This window comes from Vanacampus margaritifer, chromosome 20, assembly GCF_051991255.1.
Source record: "Vanacampus margaritifer isolate UIUO_Vmar chromosome 20, RoL_Vmar_1.0, whole genome shotgun sequence".
NCBI lineage: Eukaryota > Metazoa > Chordata > Actinopteri > Syngnathiformes > Syngnathidae > Vanacampus > Vanacampus margaritifer.
Window position 1 is genome coordinate 17,771,720 of NC_135451.1, and position 21,465 is coordinate 17,793,184.

A 21,465-nucleotide genomic window follows, 5' to 3' on the forward strand; every position below is an offset into this window, starting at 1 on the left:
ATTGGGCCAGAAGATGCGACGTATGCATGGAAAGTGAAGGCTTGGCAAAGTTGATGGGTTGACTTCAAATCTTCAGGACCCGAAGTCTTCTTCTATCTTGTTCTGACTTTCATTTGGCGGCATTTCCTGCTCTACACGTCAGTTATCAGCATCGGCAAATCTTCACGCAGGAATGTGTCAATCGCAATTTGTATCTTCTGGAACGATTGTCTGCTCCAGCCAGCACTTAGTGCCGTGTAAGACAATGTTCCCGCCTTGATCAAAAGACTCGGCTGCCATGTTGTGTTTTTGTGGCGCTTGCCAACACGCCGCACTCGGGTCGGACGGCAACGTCAGCATTGCGCCTTCTTCTCGTCTTGTGATGTGGAAACGCTGGCCCGCTTTGTGTTTGCCGCGCTGTCATTAGGACCACGTCGGCCATGTTTTATTCCGTGTGATTAACAGCATCCTTAAACCGAAACCGAATGATTAGAACCCGGACTCTCTGCGGGAAATGAAGGCAGATTTGATCTCTGGCTGGGAAACGAAGCCCGGCGGCAGAGGACACCGGCGGCCGACATCGCGCGGAATGTCATTGAAAAGTTGTGCCGGCCGTGCCGGAAAGACACGAGCGGGTGTTGTTGGCCACGTGACTGCTCGTGACTTGTGTTGGCTCCGCCAGCGGCCACGGGGGAGTCACTTAAGTCCTCGCGCTTTGCAGATTGCCCGCCCTTATCTCCCCAAATGTGAAAATGTGTTTCTCCGCTGCGCTGATCATTATTCGAGGCACTCAGGCGCGGGCTAATCCCCTCAACTGCGCTGCCAGAGCCAGAAAAGGCAGCATACTGACTGCACATATGTCGTCTGTATTCCTTTGGAAGAAAGAAAAGCGGGATGATGTGCTTGGCAAAAGGCAACAACTGCAAATCACTTTCCACCTCAAAAGTCTTGTTTATTGAATCAACGGATGGCGGCTGTCCTCGCCCGGCGGGGAAAGCCGCCCAGGTGGCTTGAAGCGCGTTCTTGCTAGCATCATGTGAAGCTCCAACGCACCAAAAACAGACAACATTCACAAAGCGTCTTGTCTCCGCCAGAGAGACGGGCTCGCCTATTTCATTGTCCTGGTGATTTGTTTCAAGGCCACGTCCTCGTAATTGGACCCACATTGGAATCACATGAAACATTCAAAGGGATAAAACACTTTGTCCTCACGTGCTTTGCCAGCGGCTCCGTCCACAAAATGGCTTTTGGCCACATGATGCTTAAAAACCTTCAAAAAGATGACGTGCCGACATCGGATTTGATAAAGCCACTGAAAAGAGGACATCTGATTGACACTTTGAATTTGTCACAACGCAAATCGGTCGTGACTCGGAATGAGTCGGACTTTTTGGATGTGAATTGATTCGATCGTCATTTGCTGACGTTTAACACGGATGGCAAGTGAAGATTTTGAGGGCGAGTCGGAGGACTTGAGGTTCCCCAAAATGGCGTCGCTTTATCGAATACATGATCTGCAGAATAAACTGTCGGCATGAAGACTTGGCGACGGAACCGACCAACTGTTCGTGATGCGTCTGTCGATGGTCAATCGCATCAAAACAAAACCAAAAAACTGAAATTTGACATCCATCAAGCAGAGGACACTTGATTGCCGTGTCGACTGAACAAAGTCTGCATCCTGACTTGCTGATAGACGCGACCAATCAGTAAAGCCGCGTCTAATCGTTTGCATTTAGCAACTCGTGACTGTTGAATTAAATGTGAGGTAGAAGCCGGCCAACGATTGTGAATTGCGATGAAGGAGAAGAAAATATGCAGATTGAGGTGCTGGAAATTGGACCGATCCATGAAAAAAAGGACATTTGTCCAAAATGGACTTTTTGAGCAGCCGTCAGGTATCGACATGTAGACCGACTGCTGGCTGAATGAACAGTGACGCCGTTTCCAACCACCGTAATTAAGCGTTGTTTCCTTTGCAAGTCGAAAATTGCTGACCGATATTCTAGCAACGTGAAAACGAGGACAAACGCCACACATTTCTCGCGTCTCCGTGGCAGCTTTTGTTTGCATCGCACTCGCTGATGTAAGGCTTGCAAAGTTGGCTGTTGCGCACTTACTGAGTCAGCAGAGCACTGGACACCTTTTTTTTTTTTTCTTTTTTTAACAAGCTGTGAGCGTCAACAAGCCGACTCCCGAACTCACTCTGCGGTCTGCCGCTCGGTGACTAAGTCCAAGCTGCGGTTTCCCAAAACACTTCCACTCGCCAATCGCACCGCTGAGAGTGGATGGAGGACCAACAAAAAAGGGAAGGAAACGCACCTTTGGGATTGATGCAGTCTCGACATCTTTTTTCACCATCGCGTCACTCTCACAGGCAAACCATTGTATGTCATTTAACAAAGGCAGAGCGATTGAGAAAATAGGGGGGGGGGGGGGGTAAGTTGGTTTAAAAATAGATGAGTTGGAAATTCAGACGTAGTTAACATAGTAATTGAGGGACTTGCTAATTAATTGCCTTTTCAGGTTGCGTGAAATGACTGTTGTAAAGCTGACGTCAGCTAGCAAGCTAGCCTACTTTTACTCAATTACTCAGACGGCCCAAAATTGAAGTTGCGAGCGAGTTTCAGATTGGTGAAGTAAAAGGGCCACAATTGTCAGTTGTGTCGAATGTTTTCTGAAAAACAAGAACAAAACACAGCAAATAAAAGAAACTCGAGTTCACTCTTGCGGATTACCATGACAAAAGAAAAAATATTTTAAAAAAAATTAATCAAACATATCAGTATTTTTTTATTGTAAGTTAAACATGACTATTAACTCTTTGACTGCCAGGCGTTTTCAGAAAAGGGATCTTTCAAGGTCCACAGAAAATGTTGTGTTTGGACTATGGAAACACACATACTACCAAATGAAAGATTGGACTCTCATCTTTCATCAGAAAAAAAAGTTTGTTTCTACCTTATTCCGTTTTTCAGTAATCAACAATAGAAAATGGTTAGTTTCACCTCTGTTTTGAAACAAACGTCTTTTAACGTCTTTGGCACTCCTCCATAGGTTTTTACTAAACGTTATTTAACGTTTTTGGCAGTCAAAGAGTTAATAATAATAATAATAATAATAATAATAATAATGAAAGATTTTTTTTTTTATTGTCAGAAGCCCATTTCCGCCAGTGGATTTTATTTGACTTAATTTCATTTTTTTAATGCCAGAAGCCAGTTTCTGTCGGTGGATTGTCGGCTCCAAAACTACAGTTGGAAGTCGGCAAGACAAAGAAAAGCCAACTTGAGTGTTTCGTCGCTTGCCTACGGGTTGGGCATTGGGCATGGTGGTCTGACAGAAAAAATAAAAAAAGATTTTATTTTCCACTGCTGGAAACGGCCTTCTTAAAGCAATAAATAAATCAATACATCAATATTTTCCCCTACTGGAAATGTTCCTTACAGTATATACTGTATATACACACACATATATATATATATATATATATATATATATATATATATATATATATATATACATATATATATATAATGCCCGTCTCTTCCTCGTTTGGCCACCTGCTGTGCGATATTTAATGAGTCTGTGCAATAATCCATATCATTTACAAAACTGCTACTTAGTCCAAATGTCTCTTCATGATCTTCTTCATATTTGTTGTCATGAAAACATGCTATTTGTCTACGACAAATGTAGCAAATGTCACGTAAACAAACCAACAAGAACAACAACTTCATTTCGTGACACCCCAACGACGGAGGCAGGCGGGCCGATGCTGTCGCCGATGCCGTCGCCGATGCTGTCGCCGATTGCATCGGGCGATGGCAGCGACTTTGACATTCAAATGCGAGGACGCGAAGGCTTTGATGGAGTCGCTCTAGCAAGGCGTCGGCGGGCGACTCCCCGGGCGCGCTTGCCGATAAGCGCGGATACGTCCGAGGATCTGACGCCGACATCGCTGATAAACCTTCAACCGTCCTCGTGTGCGGAAAAAGACGCTGACGTGCGTGCGTGCGTGTGTGTGTGCGTTTGTGTGTGCGTGACTGCTGGGTTCGGCCGGCTGATTGCTAACGCGATGCTACCTGCAGGCTGCTGTTGTTCTCTCGCCACAGGTTGTCCCAATAAATTTGCGTACTCGTTGACAGGCCATCACTCAACAAAGCGACCCCATTGCGGGCTTCATCCACATGACTACTATACATACATATATATACTTATGTTAGAGACATTTATGTTTATGTGCTGCTGCTGATGGAAGCAAAAGCGCACAGCTAATCCTGGCCGATGATAAAGCGGAAGGAAGGGACACAAACATTATTAAGGACTCAATTTGACATGCGTGTTTACGTAGACGAGGCCTGCCGATGGTTAGCGCAAATAAGGAGGAGGGAAAAACAATACGATTGAAGGATGTGAGCTGGTGCCGATGCGCTCGCTCCTTAAGTGGCCGTCGGGGCAGGAGGACCCTCAATTAGCCCGGGTTTCATTTGACCGCAAAGTGTATCTTGCCCGTATTTGCTTTGAAAGCGGCCGTTTTCATTGCTGCTGCTTCGGCTTGACTTGAGTCCTCTCCACACAACGTTGTGGAGGCCAAACGACACAGCAATTCCATTTTGGATCACGACTAATTACGGAGCGAGATGCCGTAAATATGGCACATTAACGGTCCAGGCTGCAAATGTGCTCTGTTAGACATGAATACGATGCAAATAAGTGCGTACATCAAAAACGATGTTTAAGGCGTCTGAACACTCAAATATGACGTCAGTGCGTTATATTAAAACTCTTTGACTGCCAAAAACGTTAAATAACGTTTAGTAAAGTCCTATGGAGGAGTGCCAAAGACGTTAAAAGACGTTTTTTTCAAAACAGAGGTGAAACTAACCATTTTCTATTGTTGATTACTGAAAAACGGAATAAGGTAGAAACAAACTTTTTTTTCTGATGAAAGATGAGAGTTTAATCTTTCATTTGGTAGTTTGTGTGTTTCCATAGTCCAAACACATAATTTTCTGTGGACCTTGAAAGATCAGTCAAAATGCTTAAATCGGCTGGCACCCACGGCATCATCCCTTTTCTGAAAACGTCTGGCAGTCAAAGAGGTAAAGGCAGTTTTTTCCCAGTGTAATCAATGGCTGTCAATTATGTACACATTTGGGCTATTCGCGGGTTTGGTGCCCGCAAAGTCAATTGTACAATAAATGAATTGTTTAAATAGATTGCATTGATTGGACCATCTTCTTATCGGATTCGTGATCGGTTCTAACATCCTGATCATGAAAGTACGACGGCGTATTTGCACCACGTATAAATCTATTCTTTAGAGGGCGGGTGGGGGGGGGGGGGCAATATTCTGAGAAAAAAACGTTAAGTTTATATATTGGTATATTTGCCAGTTTTCTTCTCGGAATATTGCCCCCGCACTCTAAAAAATAGATATTTATACGTGGCCCGAATACGCCATCGTATGTAAGCATGTTCATCAAACAGAAAAAAAAAAATGCGGATTAAGGCCAGCTGCCTTTCGAATGTTGTGGTGTCGCTACATGACAGAAAAGTGTTTTTTTTTTTTTTCTCCTCCTTCACAAAAAGTGTTGTTTTGGACGTATTTTTAGCTCTTGAGGATAGAATGAAGTTGAGGCTCGAAATGGAAACGTGAATTTGTGATTAACACCTGCAGTGTCGTCCCATCCCGGAAATGGCACCTTCCAATTCTCTTTGTTCTCCGCTTCGTCAAAAATGCGTCAAGTCCTTGCGAGTTGCTTTGTTGTTTGCCGAGGAGCTCAAAGGTTGAAGGCGAAGATTGGCTGAGATTTTTGACAGGGAACAGGCGCGCCTGCTCCTCTTCCTCCTCCCCCCTCTGCTGACATTGACACGCGCGCAGCCAAACACGGGTAACTTTTCTTTTTCTTCTCCTCCTTGTGTCGTCTTTCCGGCCCGCTGCGTGCGTGCGTGCGTGCGTGCGTGCGCGCGTGCGCGCCGCGACCTGACAGTTGCCTGATTCTGTCACCCAGCAACACGTTTTAAGACGAATGAATAAAACATTGTCGTCTCCGCCACCAACACGAGACAAGATGGAGGCCGACTTGGCCGACTCTCGTGTTCCTTCGACCGACACTTCCAAGTTTGAGAGGATGATCTTCTCATCGGGCACATTTGGTGTCATACTTGCAAAAATGAGCCGTTCCATCGTGTTGAAATTGGAGTCCGAGCGTCTTGCAGCATCATCGCAAAGTGTCCGTCCGTCTCCATAGCCGAGCTGCGCGTTGCCGAGCGCGCCAGGCCTCCCGGAAAAGGTGTCAGTGGGGATTACGGGACACCTCGTGGGGATTAAAAATGTTCTTGACAGGATGGCCGCTTCGCTTCTTTCCCAGCAGTCGCTCCTCGGCGACGGCCCACTGAGCGACGGCCCACTGAGCCACGCTAATAAAGTGCACACAACATCTTCAAAGTTGCGCACACACTTTTTACACACACGTGCTTCCCAGACTGCACGTCGAGGCACACAATTGTGGTGCAGTGTCCGTGTTCTTTTCCTTTCATTTACAAACAAAATGACATCCATCCATCTACAATACTTGTAAACAAACTCTCTCCACACCAACCTATTCTTCTTTGTCTCTTATTGACAAACTCCTTTTTCCATGGCGCCCCCAATGTTCAAACTCTGACATTGCAGTCAGGCCTTGAAAACAAGCTAACAATTGTGGTATAAAATCTCATCTCAATTTTTGTCCCTCTACCTGACAGTCTTGTTATTGTCCGTCTACATGACATCAAATAACCATTTACACCGCAACCATTCATGCTAATCGTGTTCCATTTTTGTGTTAGCATTAAGCGAGTGGACTTTTTTGAGGGGGGGAACTTATGTGGTCTTAGGGCTGTGCAATTAATTACAATTTCAATTATTACACTTCACAATTACACTAACCAAAAATTGGTTTAATTGTAACCAAAAATAAAAGATTATCAATACTATTTTTGAGGTGTTTAAATGTATGTATTTAAACATGTTTTCTAATTTTAAAATAACAAAATTTTGTAAAAAATTCAAATAAAAATTTGCTCCAAAAGAAATAATTGCATAATTATAGTGTTTCAACAAAATGTATTTGTCTTAATATTTTTCTGTGTCTCAACATTTTTTTGTTTTGTGCCAAAAATCAAATGATCATCCTAATCGTGATTTTAAATTATTACCAAATCAATCGTGATGAATATTTTCTTCATAATCGGGCAGCCCTATGTGGTCCTAATTCTTTTTTTCTTTTGCGTTTGGTTTGCCAGTTAAACTTCAAGCCAAAACCTCGTCCTTCCCACATGCACGAGTCTTTGCGATGTGTTGTTTTGTTTGTTCTTATGTCGCTATGTCGCCATTCTGTCTCCTTCGGTTGGTCATTTATTTATTTATTTAGAAGTGTCAAGTGACTTTCGCTGCTCTTGTAACTTGTACGATGACAATGTATATATGTTCCATAGTGTCGTTATATTTAACTCTCCTTTAAGCTGTATACAATTTAACTCTTTGACTGCCAGACGTTTTCAGAAAAGGGATGCCGTGGGTGCCAGCCGATTTAAGTATTTTGACTGATCTTTCAAGGTCCACAGACAATTATGTGTTTGGACTATGGAAACACACATACTACCAAATGAATGATTGGACTCTCATCTTTCATCAGAAAAAAAAAGTTTGTTTCTACCTTATTCTGTTTTTCAGTAATCAACAATAGAAAATGGTTAGTTTCACCTCTGTTTTGAAACAAACGTCTTTTAACGTCTTTGGCACTCCTCCCTAGGATTTTACTAAACGTTATTTAACGTTTTTGGCAGTCAAAGAGTTAAAGTCTGTCGGCCATCGTTTTCTTCTGTCTGCTGGCGACAGAAGCACAAGCGTGCCTGTAAAAACCTCGTTACCGCCCGTGAAAGTGACCCATCTCGTCGGTCCAAGCGGCAGACGACCATTCGGGCGGAGCGCGGCGATTGGTCGCACTCGGCCGTCCTCTCCGTGACCCTCTGAACGGCCGCTCATTAGTGGCCAGGCTTAGCGTGACGGCGGCCAATCGGTGGCGAGCCAGCGACGGGGACGGCGGCGAGCCAATTTGGGAGGAGGCGATCGGACAATCGGTTTGGGGGGGAAAAAGTGATTCAATCCTCTTGAGTGAGGAGGAAGAACTGGAATGAATCAGAAGTGAAGCCGCCGACGCTAATTGCAAATATGAAGCCAAGGCGCGCATCAGCAGCTCGCCTGATCGTATGCTTCACTCGAACTTGGGTTTCAAATTGGACGGGCAAATCGGTGCCGTGTTTAAATCCACCTCGAAATAATCCACACAATCCAAATGTGAGCTCAGCGGCTTTCAACGTAGCATCTTAAAGCGTCGATTGACTTCCAAGTGCTTTGCAATTCCATCAAATGTGATGTTGTTGTCCAGCAATTCAATTTGTTGAGTCGAGTTCTGGCGCCGAGTTGTAAGAGCGCATCCGCCATTTTTATGACGCACTCATCCCTTTTTTGTGACCGCGGCGCTGGAGATGATGCCGCTTTACGAGAGGACATAACGGACGGCGGCGAGCGGAGACGAGATCTACAGCGCGTAGACGAGATGGATGGCGGCGATCAGAAGCACGGCGGGCGACGAGCGCCCGGCAGGATGCGGCTAGTTTGGTGCAAAGGAAGTCGGATGAATGAAGGTCACGGTAAAGCTTCAAAAGCGCGAGATGGAGGATTTGAGCAGCGACATTTGCCCTTTTGTCATTTTCACACACAGGCTTTCTTCTATTTGATGCTTTTTACTACAAAAAAGCGACTTGTGGGAGTTCACGTGTGCGCAGAACGCGCGGCGACGGCTTTAACAACGGGCCGATACAAAGTCGGCATCACTGCAGACGCTGGGCCGACCCGCCTGTCGATCTCCCGCTCCAACCGACCCTCACTCGTGAACGAGACCCCGACATACTTGAACTCCCTCCACTTGGGGCAGGATCTCACCCCCTGACCCGGAGAGGGCACTCCACCCTTTCCCGACTGAGGACCGCGCTTTCGGATTTGGAGGTGCTGATTTTCATCCCAACCGCTTCACACGAGTCCTCATTTGAAACCCTAACGTGTGAAACCCTAATTTGAAGGCGTCATTATTTTTTTTTTTATCTTAACGTGAAACCTTGAAACCCTCATTTGAAATCCTGATCCCGCCTTTGGTACCTTCTTTCGAAACCTTAACTCTGCCTCACAAACCACCACGTCTCAAAAATCATTTGTCCCATTCGAACCGTGCTCTGCAATTTTGCGCTTCTCTTTATCTCTCGCAAAGTTGTTTGGTGTTGTTGATAGAGGAAAGCGTCTCTCGATTGTCTGTCGGCATCGCCTCGCTCCCTTGAGCGCGAGATGAAATGATGAGGCGGCTTTTCCTCGCAATGATCGCAGCGCCGAGACTCGGCTGATCTCTTTAAACTCCCCCGAAATGCGTCGCCTGCCGGCTGCCGGCCGCCAGCTGCCGCGCGCCGCTTATGTCCTCCGGCAGGCTTTGACAGAATTGCACGCAGAAGCACACCGGAACACAAGGCCTGGTTTTGCTGGGATTTGGGACTGGATACTCTGTTTTGGGGAGGGGGGACACCATAAATCTCTGCAGACCTTGTCATGATCTTGCCACATCCAATATGGCGCTGACGTCCAATTCCACGTTGGTGGAGGTGTTGAATTGTAAATGTCTTCGGGGGAGCCCAGCATCAAAAGTGCTCCGTTGTCCTCCCTTTTATCTCCTGCTGTTTCTCTGCATTGACTTTATTTCCCCCATTTAAAGCTAACGGCATTCCGCTGGGCACTGGTGAAATTTTCTGCATGAGCAAAATTAATCACCCGCGTGTCAGGCTCCCCGCGCAGACGAATGATCGCCGAGATTTGAAATAATGCGACAGAAATGTTAGCCGGCGGTCCGCTTTGGTTTCTGCTGTGATTAAGGACGTAAATAAGCACAGCGAGGTCAGGATCACAACTGCGCTTGCTTTTGGGGAATTGCGAGAACGCGGCACGCTGCAGCTCATGATGACTGGCGCTAATGACTAGCTGTAATGACTAATGCTAATGATTAGCGCTAATGTTCAGGCATCCTTACTTGTTAAATAACTCTGATTGGGGGAGTCTCAGCAGGCCGAAGAATCCCAGCTTGGAAAGAAAGTCAAGATTGCGCACTTCAAAAACATAGTCAACAAACACAGTTGGTCCTAATTAGTAGGACTTCATCTCCCATCATTCTTAGACACGGAAGCAGGAAATGATTCTAATTCCGGTATGATGAAAACGTTGAATTGACTAATAGGATTCATTTTAAATTTGAATTACAAAAATGCCTCCAAATGATAAAAATAGTTGTCGATTAATTTGATAATTGATTACTTGTCTATTAATCGATGAATTTTGACAGCTCTAGTTATATTCTATTTTACCGGATTTAGCGTGTAAATCGCAACTGTGTAATTTCCATATACATGGCAATGAGGTTGGCAAAATCCGCCGGGACCCGAGGCTCAAAATCAGGACTGTCCCGGTCAAATTCGGGACTTGTGGTCACCCTATTTTTATTGGCTTATTTGTGGGGAACATCACGTGAACATAGCATGACACGGTTAGCGTTAGCCAGCTAACATGAACACAGCACACAATCATTGCGCTTTAACCTACCCTGGAATTTGAACTTCCTTCACACTTTGTGGCCGCCTTTGAGCAGTGGATTTAATGGAAGCGCCGCCCGTTGGCCTTCAGGCCCCGCCCAGATCTTGGCCGCGAGCACTCCTAATCTTTTCATTATCTATCAACACGCCGCAGTGGCGCGCAGGTGACTGCGCCTCGCAGGGGCCGCCTTGTTTGCACCTCCGCGCGAGAAAATGAGCCAGGCCGGCAGCCAAAGTGGTCATTACGCTCTCATCTGGCCCTCCGTCACGCCATCTTGCTGTTTCTCGCTGGCTCTCCCCGCTTTTCCGCCTCTAAGTGCCTTTCAAAGAGTGAGGAAGCCTCAAGTTTGATCTCCAGCGCATGAATAATTTATACGGCCGCACCAATGTTTATCTTCCGGGCCCTCCAAAGACTCGCGTGAAGTTCGTTAGGGATGAGACGGAGGTGCGTGGCGAGGCGCCAAAAACGCCACCAGGAAGAAAAATGAAGCACATGTTTGGAAAGAGACACATTTCATGTCTAAATGTAGAGCAGAGCTCGGCAAACTTTGGTGCTCGAGGGCCATGTTTGATTCTTAAAACAGCTTGGCCAAGTCAATTATACATGAGGTTAAAAAAAAAAAAAAAAAGGTAAAACACAGTATTTGTTTTCATAATAAAACATCATTGATTCAAATGTTTAAATATTTACGCATTCATGTTATTCATTCTGCAAATGGAGGGACAGAAAAAATCCTGCTTTTAAAGCATGACTTGACGGGGGGGGGGGGGGCGTGTTATTCACGTGCTTTTACAGTATGACAGGACTCTTGATCGTGTCAATCGTCGGTGGGCCAGATGAAAGAACGGCGTGGGCCGCATATGGCCCACGGGCCAGACTTTGCCCACCTCTCCTCGCGACTGTTTAGAGAATAAATGTGTTAATCCTCTTGGTAACAATTAGAGCACAACTTCTCATTAAAAATCCCCCCTGACGGACCTCCCCGAGGATCTTTTGCGTGAGAGTGGAGTGCGAAGCGGCGCGTCGTCGGAGCGAGACGTCGGTCGAATAATTCAGCGGAAAAGCGCTGCGGGGTTCCCGCCGACTTGACGCCGGGAAAACAATCAACCAAAGGGACCCACGCAACTGGCACCACTTCACGCTGGCTCATTTCAATGTTTTCAGGAAGTCGCGTTACGCTTTTTTTCCCCCACAATTAAAAACACTTCGCAGGTGTGTTATGAACATAAAAATGTCAAAACAGCATTTCTTGTCTCGCTGAAATGAAAAAGTTAAAAGGGGTCGTGATACATGTCACATCATATAAGCTTTCCATGACAATGGTGGGGCGGAGCTAGGGCGTTATGAACGAGTGAGCGACTTCTATTTGTGAAAGTGAAGTCTAGAGTGTGGGAAAATTGTTAGCATCCAACAGATGATGAGAACATTTTCACTAGTGGCGGCAGCACTTCATACATTGACTTCTTGGAATTATAGTGTGCCAAATAGTGTGCAGAACATTAGCGTGCATAGATATCATGTCCCCTCCCACAAAAAAGCAACTTCACCGAGAAATTAAGCATGTGCCGCTAATAATAGGCATCCCCCAAAAATTAATGCAGCTCTGCTTACCTTTTGGTTTTTGTGGGAATTGCAGTTAGTCACCATCAAATGTTATTGTGATGTTGCCAACCATACAGCGATTGGAACAAAGTCAGCATATTTGAAATCCTTTTGGGTTTCAACCATATCACACGTAACAGGAGCAATTATTTGTGGCACTCCTGCTCTTTTTTTTCTTTTCTTTTTTTGTTGCTTTACGTTGGGGCTGGCTGACATGTTACAAAAGAAGCGCTTGAACGCTCTCTGTTCTCTTTGAAACGAAAACGCCGACATTTGCCTGACAATTCCTTTGGATATCAACAAAGTATCCACCAAATCCAACATAATCTAAATCCCTCCCGTTGAGCTTTCTTCACCAAAACATTGTCGGGAAATTTGTACATGAGGGAAAAAAAAAGTCCGTGTCGGATTTTGAACGTGCGTATTTTTCACACCTCTCTTCCCAAATCCGTCCACTTGTCAGTTGTGAGCCCCGTGACAGCTGCCGCTCCATTTAATAAGTCAATGTCCTCACGTTGCCCATTTAACTCTTTGACTGCCAAGCGTTTTCAGAAAAGGGATGCCGTGGGTGCCAGCCGATTTAAGCATATGGACTGATTTTTCAAGGTCCACAGAAAATGATGTGTTTGGACTATGGAAACACACATACTACCAAATGAAAGATTGGACTCTCATCTTTCATCAGAAAAAAGAGTTTGTTTCTACCTTCTTCCGTTTTTCAGTAATCAACAATAGAAAATGGTTAGTTTCACCTCTGTTTTGAAAAAGACGTCTTTTAACGTCTTTGGCACTCCTCCATAGGATTTTACTAAACGTTATTTAACGTTTTTGACAGTCAAAGAGTTAAGGACATGCCTACCATTTGGTGCCGTTCTCTTGACGTAATATGACTGCCGTGCTAATTGATTTTCCTCAAGCGCGTCGAATCGGGCATCAATGAAAATGAACTTGAGTCCTGGTCGTTTGTCCTCAGCTGAAAACAATCCCGCTCAATATCAGCATCATCTTCAAAAAGTAGCATTTCAGAAGGAAATTGATGGTAGGAACTTGGAAGTGTAATTGGGCGAGGCCCGATGAGCCGTCGGAGGCTTCGCTCGTAATCTGGAGCTCCGAAACCATCAAAACGCTGCTTATCCCGCTTTGTCTCGGCTCGAGGATATCCGAGCAGACTTTTTGCGCGGCAACGTAAGCTTCACCCTGGACTGCTTGTCAGCCAATCATAGGCCACAGCAACAATCACAGTGACTCGATGGCAAGTCAATGAACCTTGAAGCACATTTGTGTCCTCAATACCGCAATCTTTAGTCAAAAGGTTTCCGAACGAATTCATCCTTGCGTTTGTGTCTTTCCCCCTCGCAGCTTCACTCCAACTCGGACAAAGGCGACGGCACGGTGCGCTACATCCTGAGCGGCGAGGGCGCGGGGACCATCTTCCTGATCAACGAGGTGACGGGAGACATCCACGCCACCAGCAGCCTTGACCGGGAAAAGAAGTCGCACTACGTGCTGCACGCGCAGGCCTTGGACCGCCACACGGAGGAGGCGCTGGAACCAAAGTCGGAATTCATCATCAAGGTCCAGGACATCAACGACAACGCGCCGCAGTTCCCAGACGGACCCTTTGTCGCCACCGTGCCCGAAATGTCCGACGTGGGTAAGTAAGCAGACACTGGGTTGCTCTTTTGATACACTCTATAAGACTTGGGTCAGAAATTGAAAAAAAATTGGTAAAAATGGACCGATCCATTAATTGGGTCATTTTGACCCAACTTTCTGGGTTGTTTTGTACAAAACAACTCCATTCTTCTGGGTTGTTTTAAACAAAATTGTTATGTTGTTTTGCACTAAACGACCCAATTTTGTTTGTTTTTTAAACAAAACGAACTAATTTTGGGGAAACAAAATGACCTAAATTGTTTGGGTTGATTTGTACAAAATGACCAATTTTTATGTTGTTTTGCACTAAACGACCCAATTTTGGGGGTTTTTAAACAAAACGAACTAATTTTGGGGAAACAAAATGACCTAAATTGTTTGGGTTGATTTGTACTAAATGACCAATTTTTTGGGGTTGTAATAAAACAATCCATTTTTAGCGGTGTAGTGGATTGGTCCGATCTTGACCCGATTGTTTTTAGAGTGCATTCACCCATCGATACACCAGTGGTCGGCTGTTGGCACGCAAGGCGCTGCCCGGTCCACTGGGAGCAGATTAGGGCTCAGTGCCTTGCTCAAGGACACTTCGACATAGTCCTAAGGGCTGAGGATCAAACCCGCAACCTCCTGGTTGGGCGGCAGCCACTCTATCACTGAGCCATGCCGGAGTAAGTCACCTATGTGCAGGTCAGAAGTAAGTCCCGAGTCTTTAGCTCGCAGTCTGAAGCGAGTCACAAGACGCCGTGGGAAGAATCGAATGGGGTCAAGTTGTTATTTGGCTTAAGCTGGTCACGAGTCAAGTCGATCTTGCTCAGTCGCAACGTTGCTTGGTGAGGCGGCCTCTGCACTCCTCATCGTCACTTCTGCTGTGCTGCCAGCTTTTCTTCCAAAAACAAAATGCAAATCCGCTTGTCAATTCGTGTGTGCTACTTCAAGCCTTGTCGCGAATACCAAGTCGAAGTCAAGTCAAGAGCAAGTCGCAAGTCTTAAAAGTGTCAACTTCCAGTAAGTCTGATTGGAGTGAAATCATTGGCCCACCTGTGTTTTCTCATTCTTCCACTTGCTTTTGCAGCCCAAAGCTGTTGTGGGACATAATTAGCCGCCCGCTCCTCTCAGTCTTACGGCATTCCCAGATGGGAAGACCTTTGCAAAGCACTCGACCAAAACGGGCGAGTGCAAGAAAAGCTCGGATCCCGTCCCTGCTCGCATGCTTCGTGTGGCAAGCGCATCCATTTTTTATACTTCTTTTGTTCTTTAGCGGCGGCCAACAAAAGGCTTCGTCTTCTCGCTCCAGCGGCTCCATCGCCTCGCAGCCAATCGCGCCGTTCGTCTGACCCATGTTTGAAAAGCGCACTCGCCGCTACCCGAAACACACAGCAGGGAATGCACCAAACGTCCATCCATGCATTTGCCGGCACATTTTTGACGGGCTACGCCCTGGATTGCTGGCTAGCCGCAACGTTGTAAAAGTGAAAATGTGTTGTTGTTGTTGTTAAATGCACGTCGAGCCTCCGAGAAGGAGTTTGAGAACGCGGGCGGTAACACGAAGCAGTCTGTTTTTTTTTTTTTCTATTTCAGTCGTGCGTCGGCGGGATGCTGTGAATGCGTCCTCCAGACGAGACAGATTTTTGTTGACCCTCTAAATCCTCCTTCTGTCCAAGGCGCTACAGATCACATTACATAGCAAGTTTTTGTGCTCTCGATGCAGGCATGATAAAAAAATAAAATAAAAATGTCCTTGATGCACTCTGATGGCAGCTCTGTTGGAGTGTACTTGAAAGTAAACTCCTTGCAGGGCCTTTTTGATGACTAAAATTGGGTTGTTATGTGAAGGTGACAGAGGACTAAGAACACAACCTTGAGGCACACCATTTTTTCACGATACGATATTATCCCGATATGAAGCCCACGATATGACAATTATCACAATATTGTGGGAAGGTTGGGGGGAGGGAAAAATCACAATATTGTAAAAAAATTAGCTCATTAAAAAAAAAACAAAAAAAAACACAATATTGTGCTTTTGTACTTAACTCTTTGACTGCCAGACGTTTTCAGAAAAGGGATGCCGTGGGTGCCAGCCGATTTAAGCATTTTGACTGATCTTTCAAGGTCCACAGAAAATTATGTGTTTGGACTATGGAAACACACATACTACCAAATGAAAGATTGGACTCTCATCTTTCAACAGAAAAAAAAGTTTGTTTCTACCTTATTCCGTTTTTCAGTAATCAACAATAGAAAATGGTTAGTTTCACCTGTGTTTTGAAAAAAACGTCTTTTAACGTCTTTGGCACTCCTCCATAGGATTTTACTAAACGTCATTTAACGTTTTTGGCAGTCAGAGATAACAGCAATGCATATAAACCACCTACAATCTCTAATGACACTTAATATTGGGTCACTTGCATACAACATATTTGACTCACTTTCACAAGCATGCTACGTTCCCCCTCATCTGACCATTAATGTCGATTTTAAACATAGGAGGGCCAAAACATCCCTAATAAAAATGTTACCACACCAAAAAAAAACTAGCCACCAGATGGTGCTACAATGGTGGAAATCAACCTGACTTTTTTTTTTTTTAACAGATGTGTTGCTTTTAATATTGTGATACGACGACGGCAATATTGTGGCTGTTTTGATATCGCGATATCACGACATTGCCGTTATCGTTACGTCCCTGCAAATATCTCAATCCGTCGAGCGCTCACGGTATTCAAATGTGTTTGGCGACTATCTCCCTGCTCCAAGTTGCACGGTGGAAATGAAGCCACGTGGAGTGACTGCCCATTAATTATGCAAACATCAACAAACCCGCGGGCGCCCTCTTAAGATGCAGTCGATACGTGCCAGCTCGCTCTCGTGTGTATTCATGTCGACATGGACAAGGAGCACGCGGGCAGGCGGGCGACAGCAGCTGCCGTGCGGAAACGCTGCGATGGGCTTTTTTTCATGTCAAATGTTTGTTAGCGTCAACAAACACACGACGACGTTCATGTCAATATTTGTTGCGCAGGAGACGCTCGTTTCTCCATTTTCAAACCTCATCCGTCCTTCATCCTCGACTCGGCTCTGTTTGCTCGCTGGCTCCTTTCGCCGGACGTCCATTGCAAGAGAATAACCCAGGAAGTGTTCAAGACCTGCTTGCGTCGTCGCATCCCAATGTAATTAGGTCAGTTCACGATTAAATACCGCCCAAAGTGAAGCAGACATTCCGCAAAATGTTGGATGTATATTTGAATTTGAATAATCAAGGAATGACAAAAACTAACGATCGACTATTTCATTTGAAGTTGCGGGCCATTTTTACACGTCACTTTCAAGGAGTTAAAGGACTTTGCGAGGTTCCTGGATTAGAGCCCCTACCTGGAAGCTCCTCGGTGCTCGATCCTCGCTTCTCGATGCGTAACAATTGAGATGCTCCTTAACAAGGTGACAAGAAAACACATTTGTTTTGCAGTCGAGGTTTTAAGGAGCAAGGAATGGAAACAGCGTCGAGTCGCTGCTCCTCCACGTTGAGAGGAACCAGTTGAGGTGGCTCGGGCATCTGGTTCGGATGCCTCCTGGACGCCTCCCTGGGGAGGTGTTCCGGGCATGTCCTACCGGCGGGAGGCCCCCGGGGACGACCCAGGACACGCTGGAGAGACTATGTCTCTCGGCTGTCCTGGGAACGCCTTGGGGTCCCGTCGGAGGAGCTGGCTGAAGTGGCTGGGGAGAGGGAAGTCTGGGCTTCCCTGCTAAAGCCGCTGCCCCCGCGACCCGACCCCGGATAAGCGGAAGAAGACGGACGGACGGAATGTAAACAGAAGTCAGATGCAACCCTGTCCTCAATACCGCTTGTTTACATCCTGTTGACTTCCTGGTTACCAGCAGTTCACATCCGCTTAAAACCTTCTTTACGTCTTGGGTTCTTGTCCGTTCTCGTGTCCTTGTGATCTGATGAAACGGTTAAAAGTCGTCCTCCAATTGAAAGTACGCATGAACCGAGAACACGCGGAATACCAGGATGTTGTCCTTGTCTGCTAGCTTAAACCATCGGTTGGTTACTTGAGAAGATTCGACTGGGAAAATATCCCAGGATGTGTTTCTTGCTGCTATCACGGAAATACGCCAGCGTTGCAAAACGATTTGCGTTTTTAGGAAGAACGGACTCGGCGAGTTTACGAGACCGAACTCTGCCTTCTTCAGACTGAGAAACGACCTTTGACTTTTTATATCTTGTTTCGTTGATTTACTCCTTTGACTTCTTGCTCACATTCTATTTGTGTTGTTCTCTTTTTTCGTTTTGAACTTCCTGTTTGATTCCTGTTGACTTCCTGTTGACCTGAGCGAGGCTACGCAGTTAGTTCACGCTAGGTACAATAACTGAAGCGACGGAAGGCCGTTGACGGCACAAGGGAGGAAATCAAGGGCCGTGAAGGGGGAAGCTAATTAGCTCGCTCTTCCCGCCCCTCGCGCATGCTAATCTCCGTGAAAGTAGCCGCTCTTAATCGTGCGTCTCAAATCCTTTCAGCGGTTGTCCGAAGATGTAGACGTAGCGCCGTCTCGTCTCTTCAGAGGTGAGCTGGCGTGAGGTCATGGCCGCTCGGCCGGGATACAAAATGAAGGCGCTTTTTGTCAAAAACAAGACGCGTTTTTGATGAATGTCAAACCTGATCAGCAAGACCGATCAACGAGATTACGAAAGGCGCACAATCAACTCGTTTATTTAGCATCAGAACCGGCAGCGCACGAAGGCCAGAATCAAGTTCTTTTCATACCACTTATGCATAAATTTGTATTCAGCTGTAGGATGAATGTGATGTAAACCGAAGACAACCATTTAAAACAGAAATGCAAATTCACTGTGAAGCTAAGAGAATGTAATGTAGCTTTAAAAAAAAAAAAAAGACAAACACAAAATAAAGTCCGAAAGCGTGATTGCAACGTGCTAACCACTCATTGACAAACGTTGAGGGTTCATATTTCCACTAACTCTTTGACTGCCAAAAACGTTAAATAACGTTTAGTAAAGTCCTATGGAGGAGTGCCAAAGACGTTAAAAGACGTTTTTTTCAAAACAGAGGTGAAACTAACCATTTTCTATTGTTGATTACTGAAAAACGGAATAAGGTAGAAACAAACTTTTTTTTCTGATGAAAGATGAGAGTCCAATCTTTCATTTGGTAGTATGTGTGTTTCCATAGTCCAAACACATCATTTTCTGTGGACCTTGAAAGATCAGTCAAAATGCTTAAATCGGCTGGCACCCACGGCATCCCTTTTTCTGAAAACGTCTGGCAGTCAAAGAGCTAATGAAAGGGTGTGCTTTGCTTGGGGGTGTCTTGCCTTCTTAACCTAATTGATGAAATTTGAGGTCATGAATAAATATCGCCATCGATAACAAATGACAAGAAAATCCAGCACTGCCGGCAAACGTTTGGCGGCCATTGTTCCGCTCTGACGGGCGTCACATGATCCTCGCCCTCGCCATGTAATTATACGGCGATGGGTTAATGGAGCCTGTAATGCTATCTGAGCCGCACCGCGAGTGCTAAATTGCTGCACGGTGGCTTGCGGGCGCACAACATGCGCAACGGCAGTAAATAAAAGCAGCAGCAGGCCGCCGCCATTTCTTGTCTTTGGAGGGGAGAAGAACAAAAAAAAAATAATAAAAATCAGCACTTGGAGTGAAGGTCAAAGTCCTGAAAAAAACAGCAGTGGTGCAAAGTAACCAAGTACAAATATTTTTGCGACGATTTATTTGAAAGTCTCTACTGACTGCGTGAAAACGGACTTTTTTATCCAACGAAATAAACTGACGTGCACGTAGCGGGTAGCTCAATCTGCTCTAATTGTGATCGTCATCACATATTTGGACTCGCCACGCTGTCGCGCCCACTTCAGGCTCGCTGCGCGTCGAGCCATAAAGCTGGGATCACATTTGGAGTCAATAATTCCCGAGGTTCCCCGGGAGAGAAAAAACATGGACGGGAAATGACAAGCAGTCTTGCAATGGAAAAAAAACGAAGAATAAAATGATGGACAGGTTTCATCCCAACGAGCTCAGACATATCAACGAAAATCAATAACGTTCTGTCATTTCGCAAGAGGTCACAAAAACAAGCAGAGATGGACACTCGCCACTTGTTGAAAATTGGATCTTAAATCACAAATGGATTCATTTGAAAGACATCAGAAACAAATCGCAATTTGCGATCTGGAATCGTCGTGATGATAAAAGTTGAGAATCCGAAAATGAGAAGCGTTCTTGCTTTGCTGTTGAGAAGCAAGGACAGATTTTGGCTTTCGGAGACATTTTAACTTTTGATTCTGGAATTTAGTGATTGTCAATGTTGCCAGATATAAAAAAAAAAAAAAAAAGTATGATATTATTTCAACTCGAAGTTTTTGCCCTGACAATCGAGTCATAACCTCTGAAAGATAGTTTGTAAATTACTGATGATTTTTTGTGTCAAATATTGAGTCCAGCGAGCTTTGGCATCAAGTAATAATCAGTTTGACGGCTCCTGATTTTTTATATTTTTTTTCAAGTCTACTGAAAGCACAGTTTTTGAGCTGTTTTCTTTTCTTTTTTTTTAGGCACTTCAGTGCTGCAAGTCACGGCCACCGACGCCGACGACCCCACGTATGGAAACAGCGCCCGCATCGTCTACAGCATCCTACAAGGACAGCCATATTTCTCCGTGGACCCCAAAACAGGTGCAGTACCCTCGGCAGCACAACATACAAAATACTTTTTCAACTTTTTCACTTAAAGTCAAAAATTACAGAGAATCAAATGTTCTTGAGTTACAAAGATGAGCTATACTACTACTAATAATAATAATAATAATGATAATAATAATTCATCCATCCATTTTCTTAACTCTTTGACTGCCAGACGTTTTCAGAAAAGGGATGCCGTGGGTGCCAGCCGATTTAAGCATTTTTGACTGATCTTTCAAGGTCCACAGAAAATGATTTGTTTGGACTATGGAAACACACATACTACCAAATGAAAGATTGGACTCTCATCTTTCATCAGAAAAAAAAAGTTTGTTTCTACCTTATTCCGTTTTTCAGTAATCAACAATAGAAAATGGTTAGTTTCACCTCTGTTTTGAAAAAACGTCTTTTAACGTCTTTGGCACTCCTCCATAGGATCATAATCATAATAATGATGATTGTTGTTGTTATTATTATTATTGTAGTAGTTATTGTTGTTGTTGTTGTAGTTAAGTCCAGTGCGTTCAGTCCAGTAAGAAAATATTGGTTATTTGTTACTGGCCAGCAAATTAGAAGCTCAGGATGATGACTGGAAGAGGGAAGCAGCGTGTCCTTCATCACAAACAAATAATAATCATTCTCAACTCCACTCAGAAGCAGATTTTTTTTTTAAGTGCAGGAAAAATGCCGCAGGAGCCTGCAAAGATCTTTTTGTGCATGCGATGGAATGTAAATGACATCTGAAAGTGGGACCACTTTTATGTGATGCGAAAAATGGATCGTCAGCAGCCGCTTTGTCATCTTTGTCGTGTCTGCCGACTGCTGAAGAGGCGAGC

At 45.0% G+C, this 21,465-nt stretch overlaps 1 protein-coding gene across 3 annotated transcripts in view; it reads left to right on the forward strand.

The window, feature by feature from the left end:
* LOC144040208 (cadherin-18) overlaps window positions 1–21,465 on the forward strand; it is a 142,764-nt gene that overhangs the window by 92,604 nt on the left and 28,695 nt on the right. For all 3 annotated transcript variants that reach the window (XM_077554196.1, XM_077554197.1, XM_077554195.1), the window contains 2 exons: window positions 13,619–13,913; window positions 20,504–20,623. In XM_077554196.1, coding sequence (XP_077410322.1) covers window positions 13,619–13,913; window positions 20,504–20,623 — 415 coding nt within the window. The remainder of the gene's footprint in view (window positions 1–13,618; window positions 13,914–20,503; window positions 20,624–21,465) is intronic.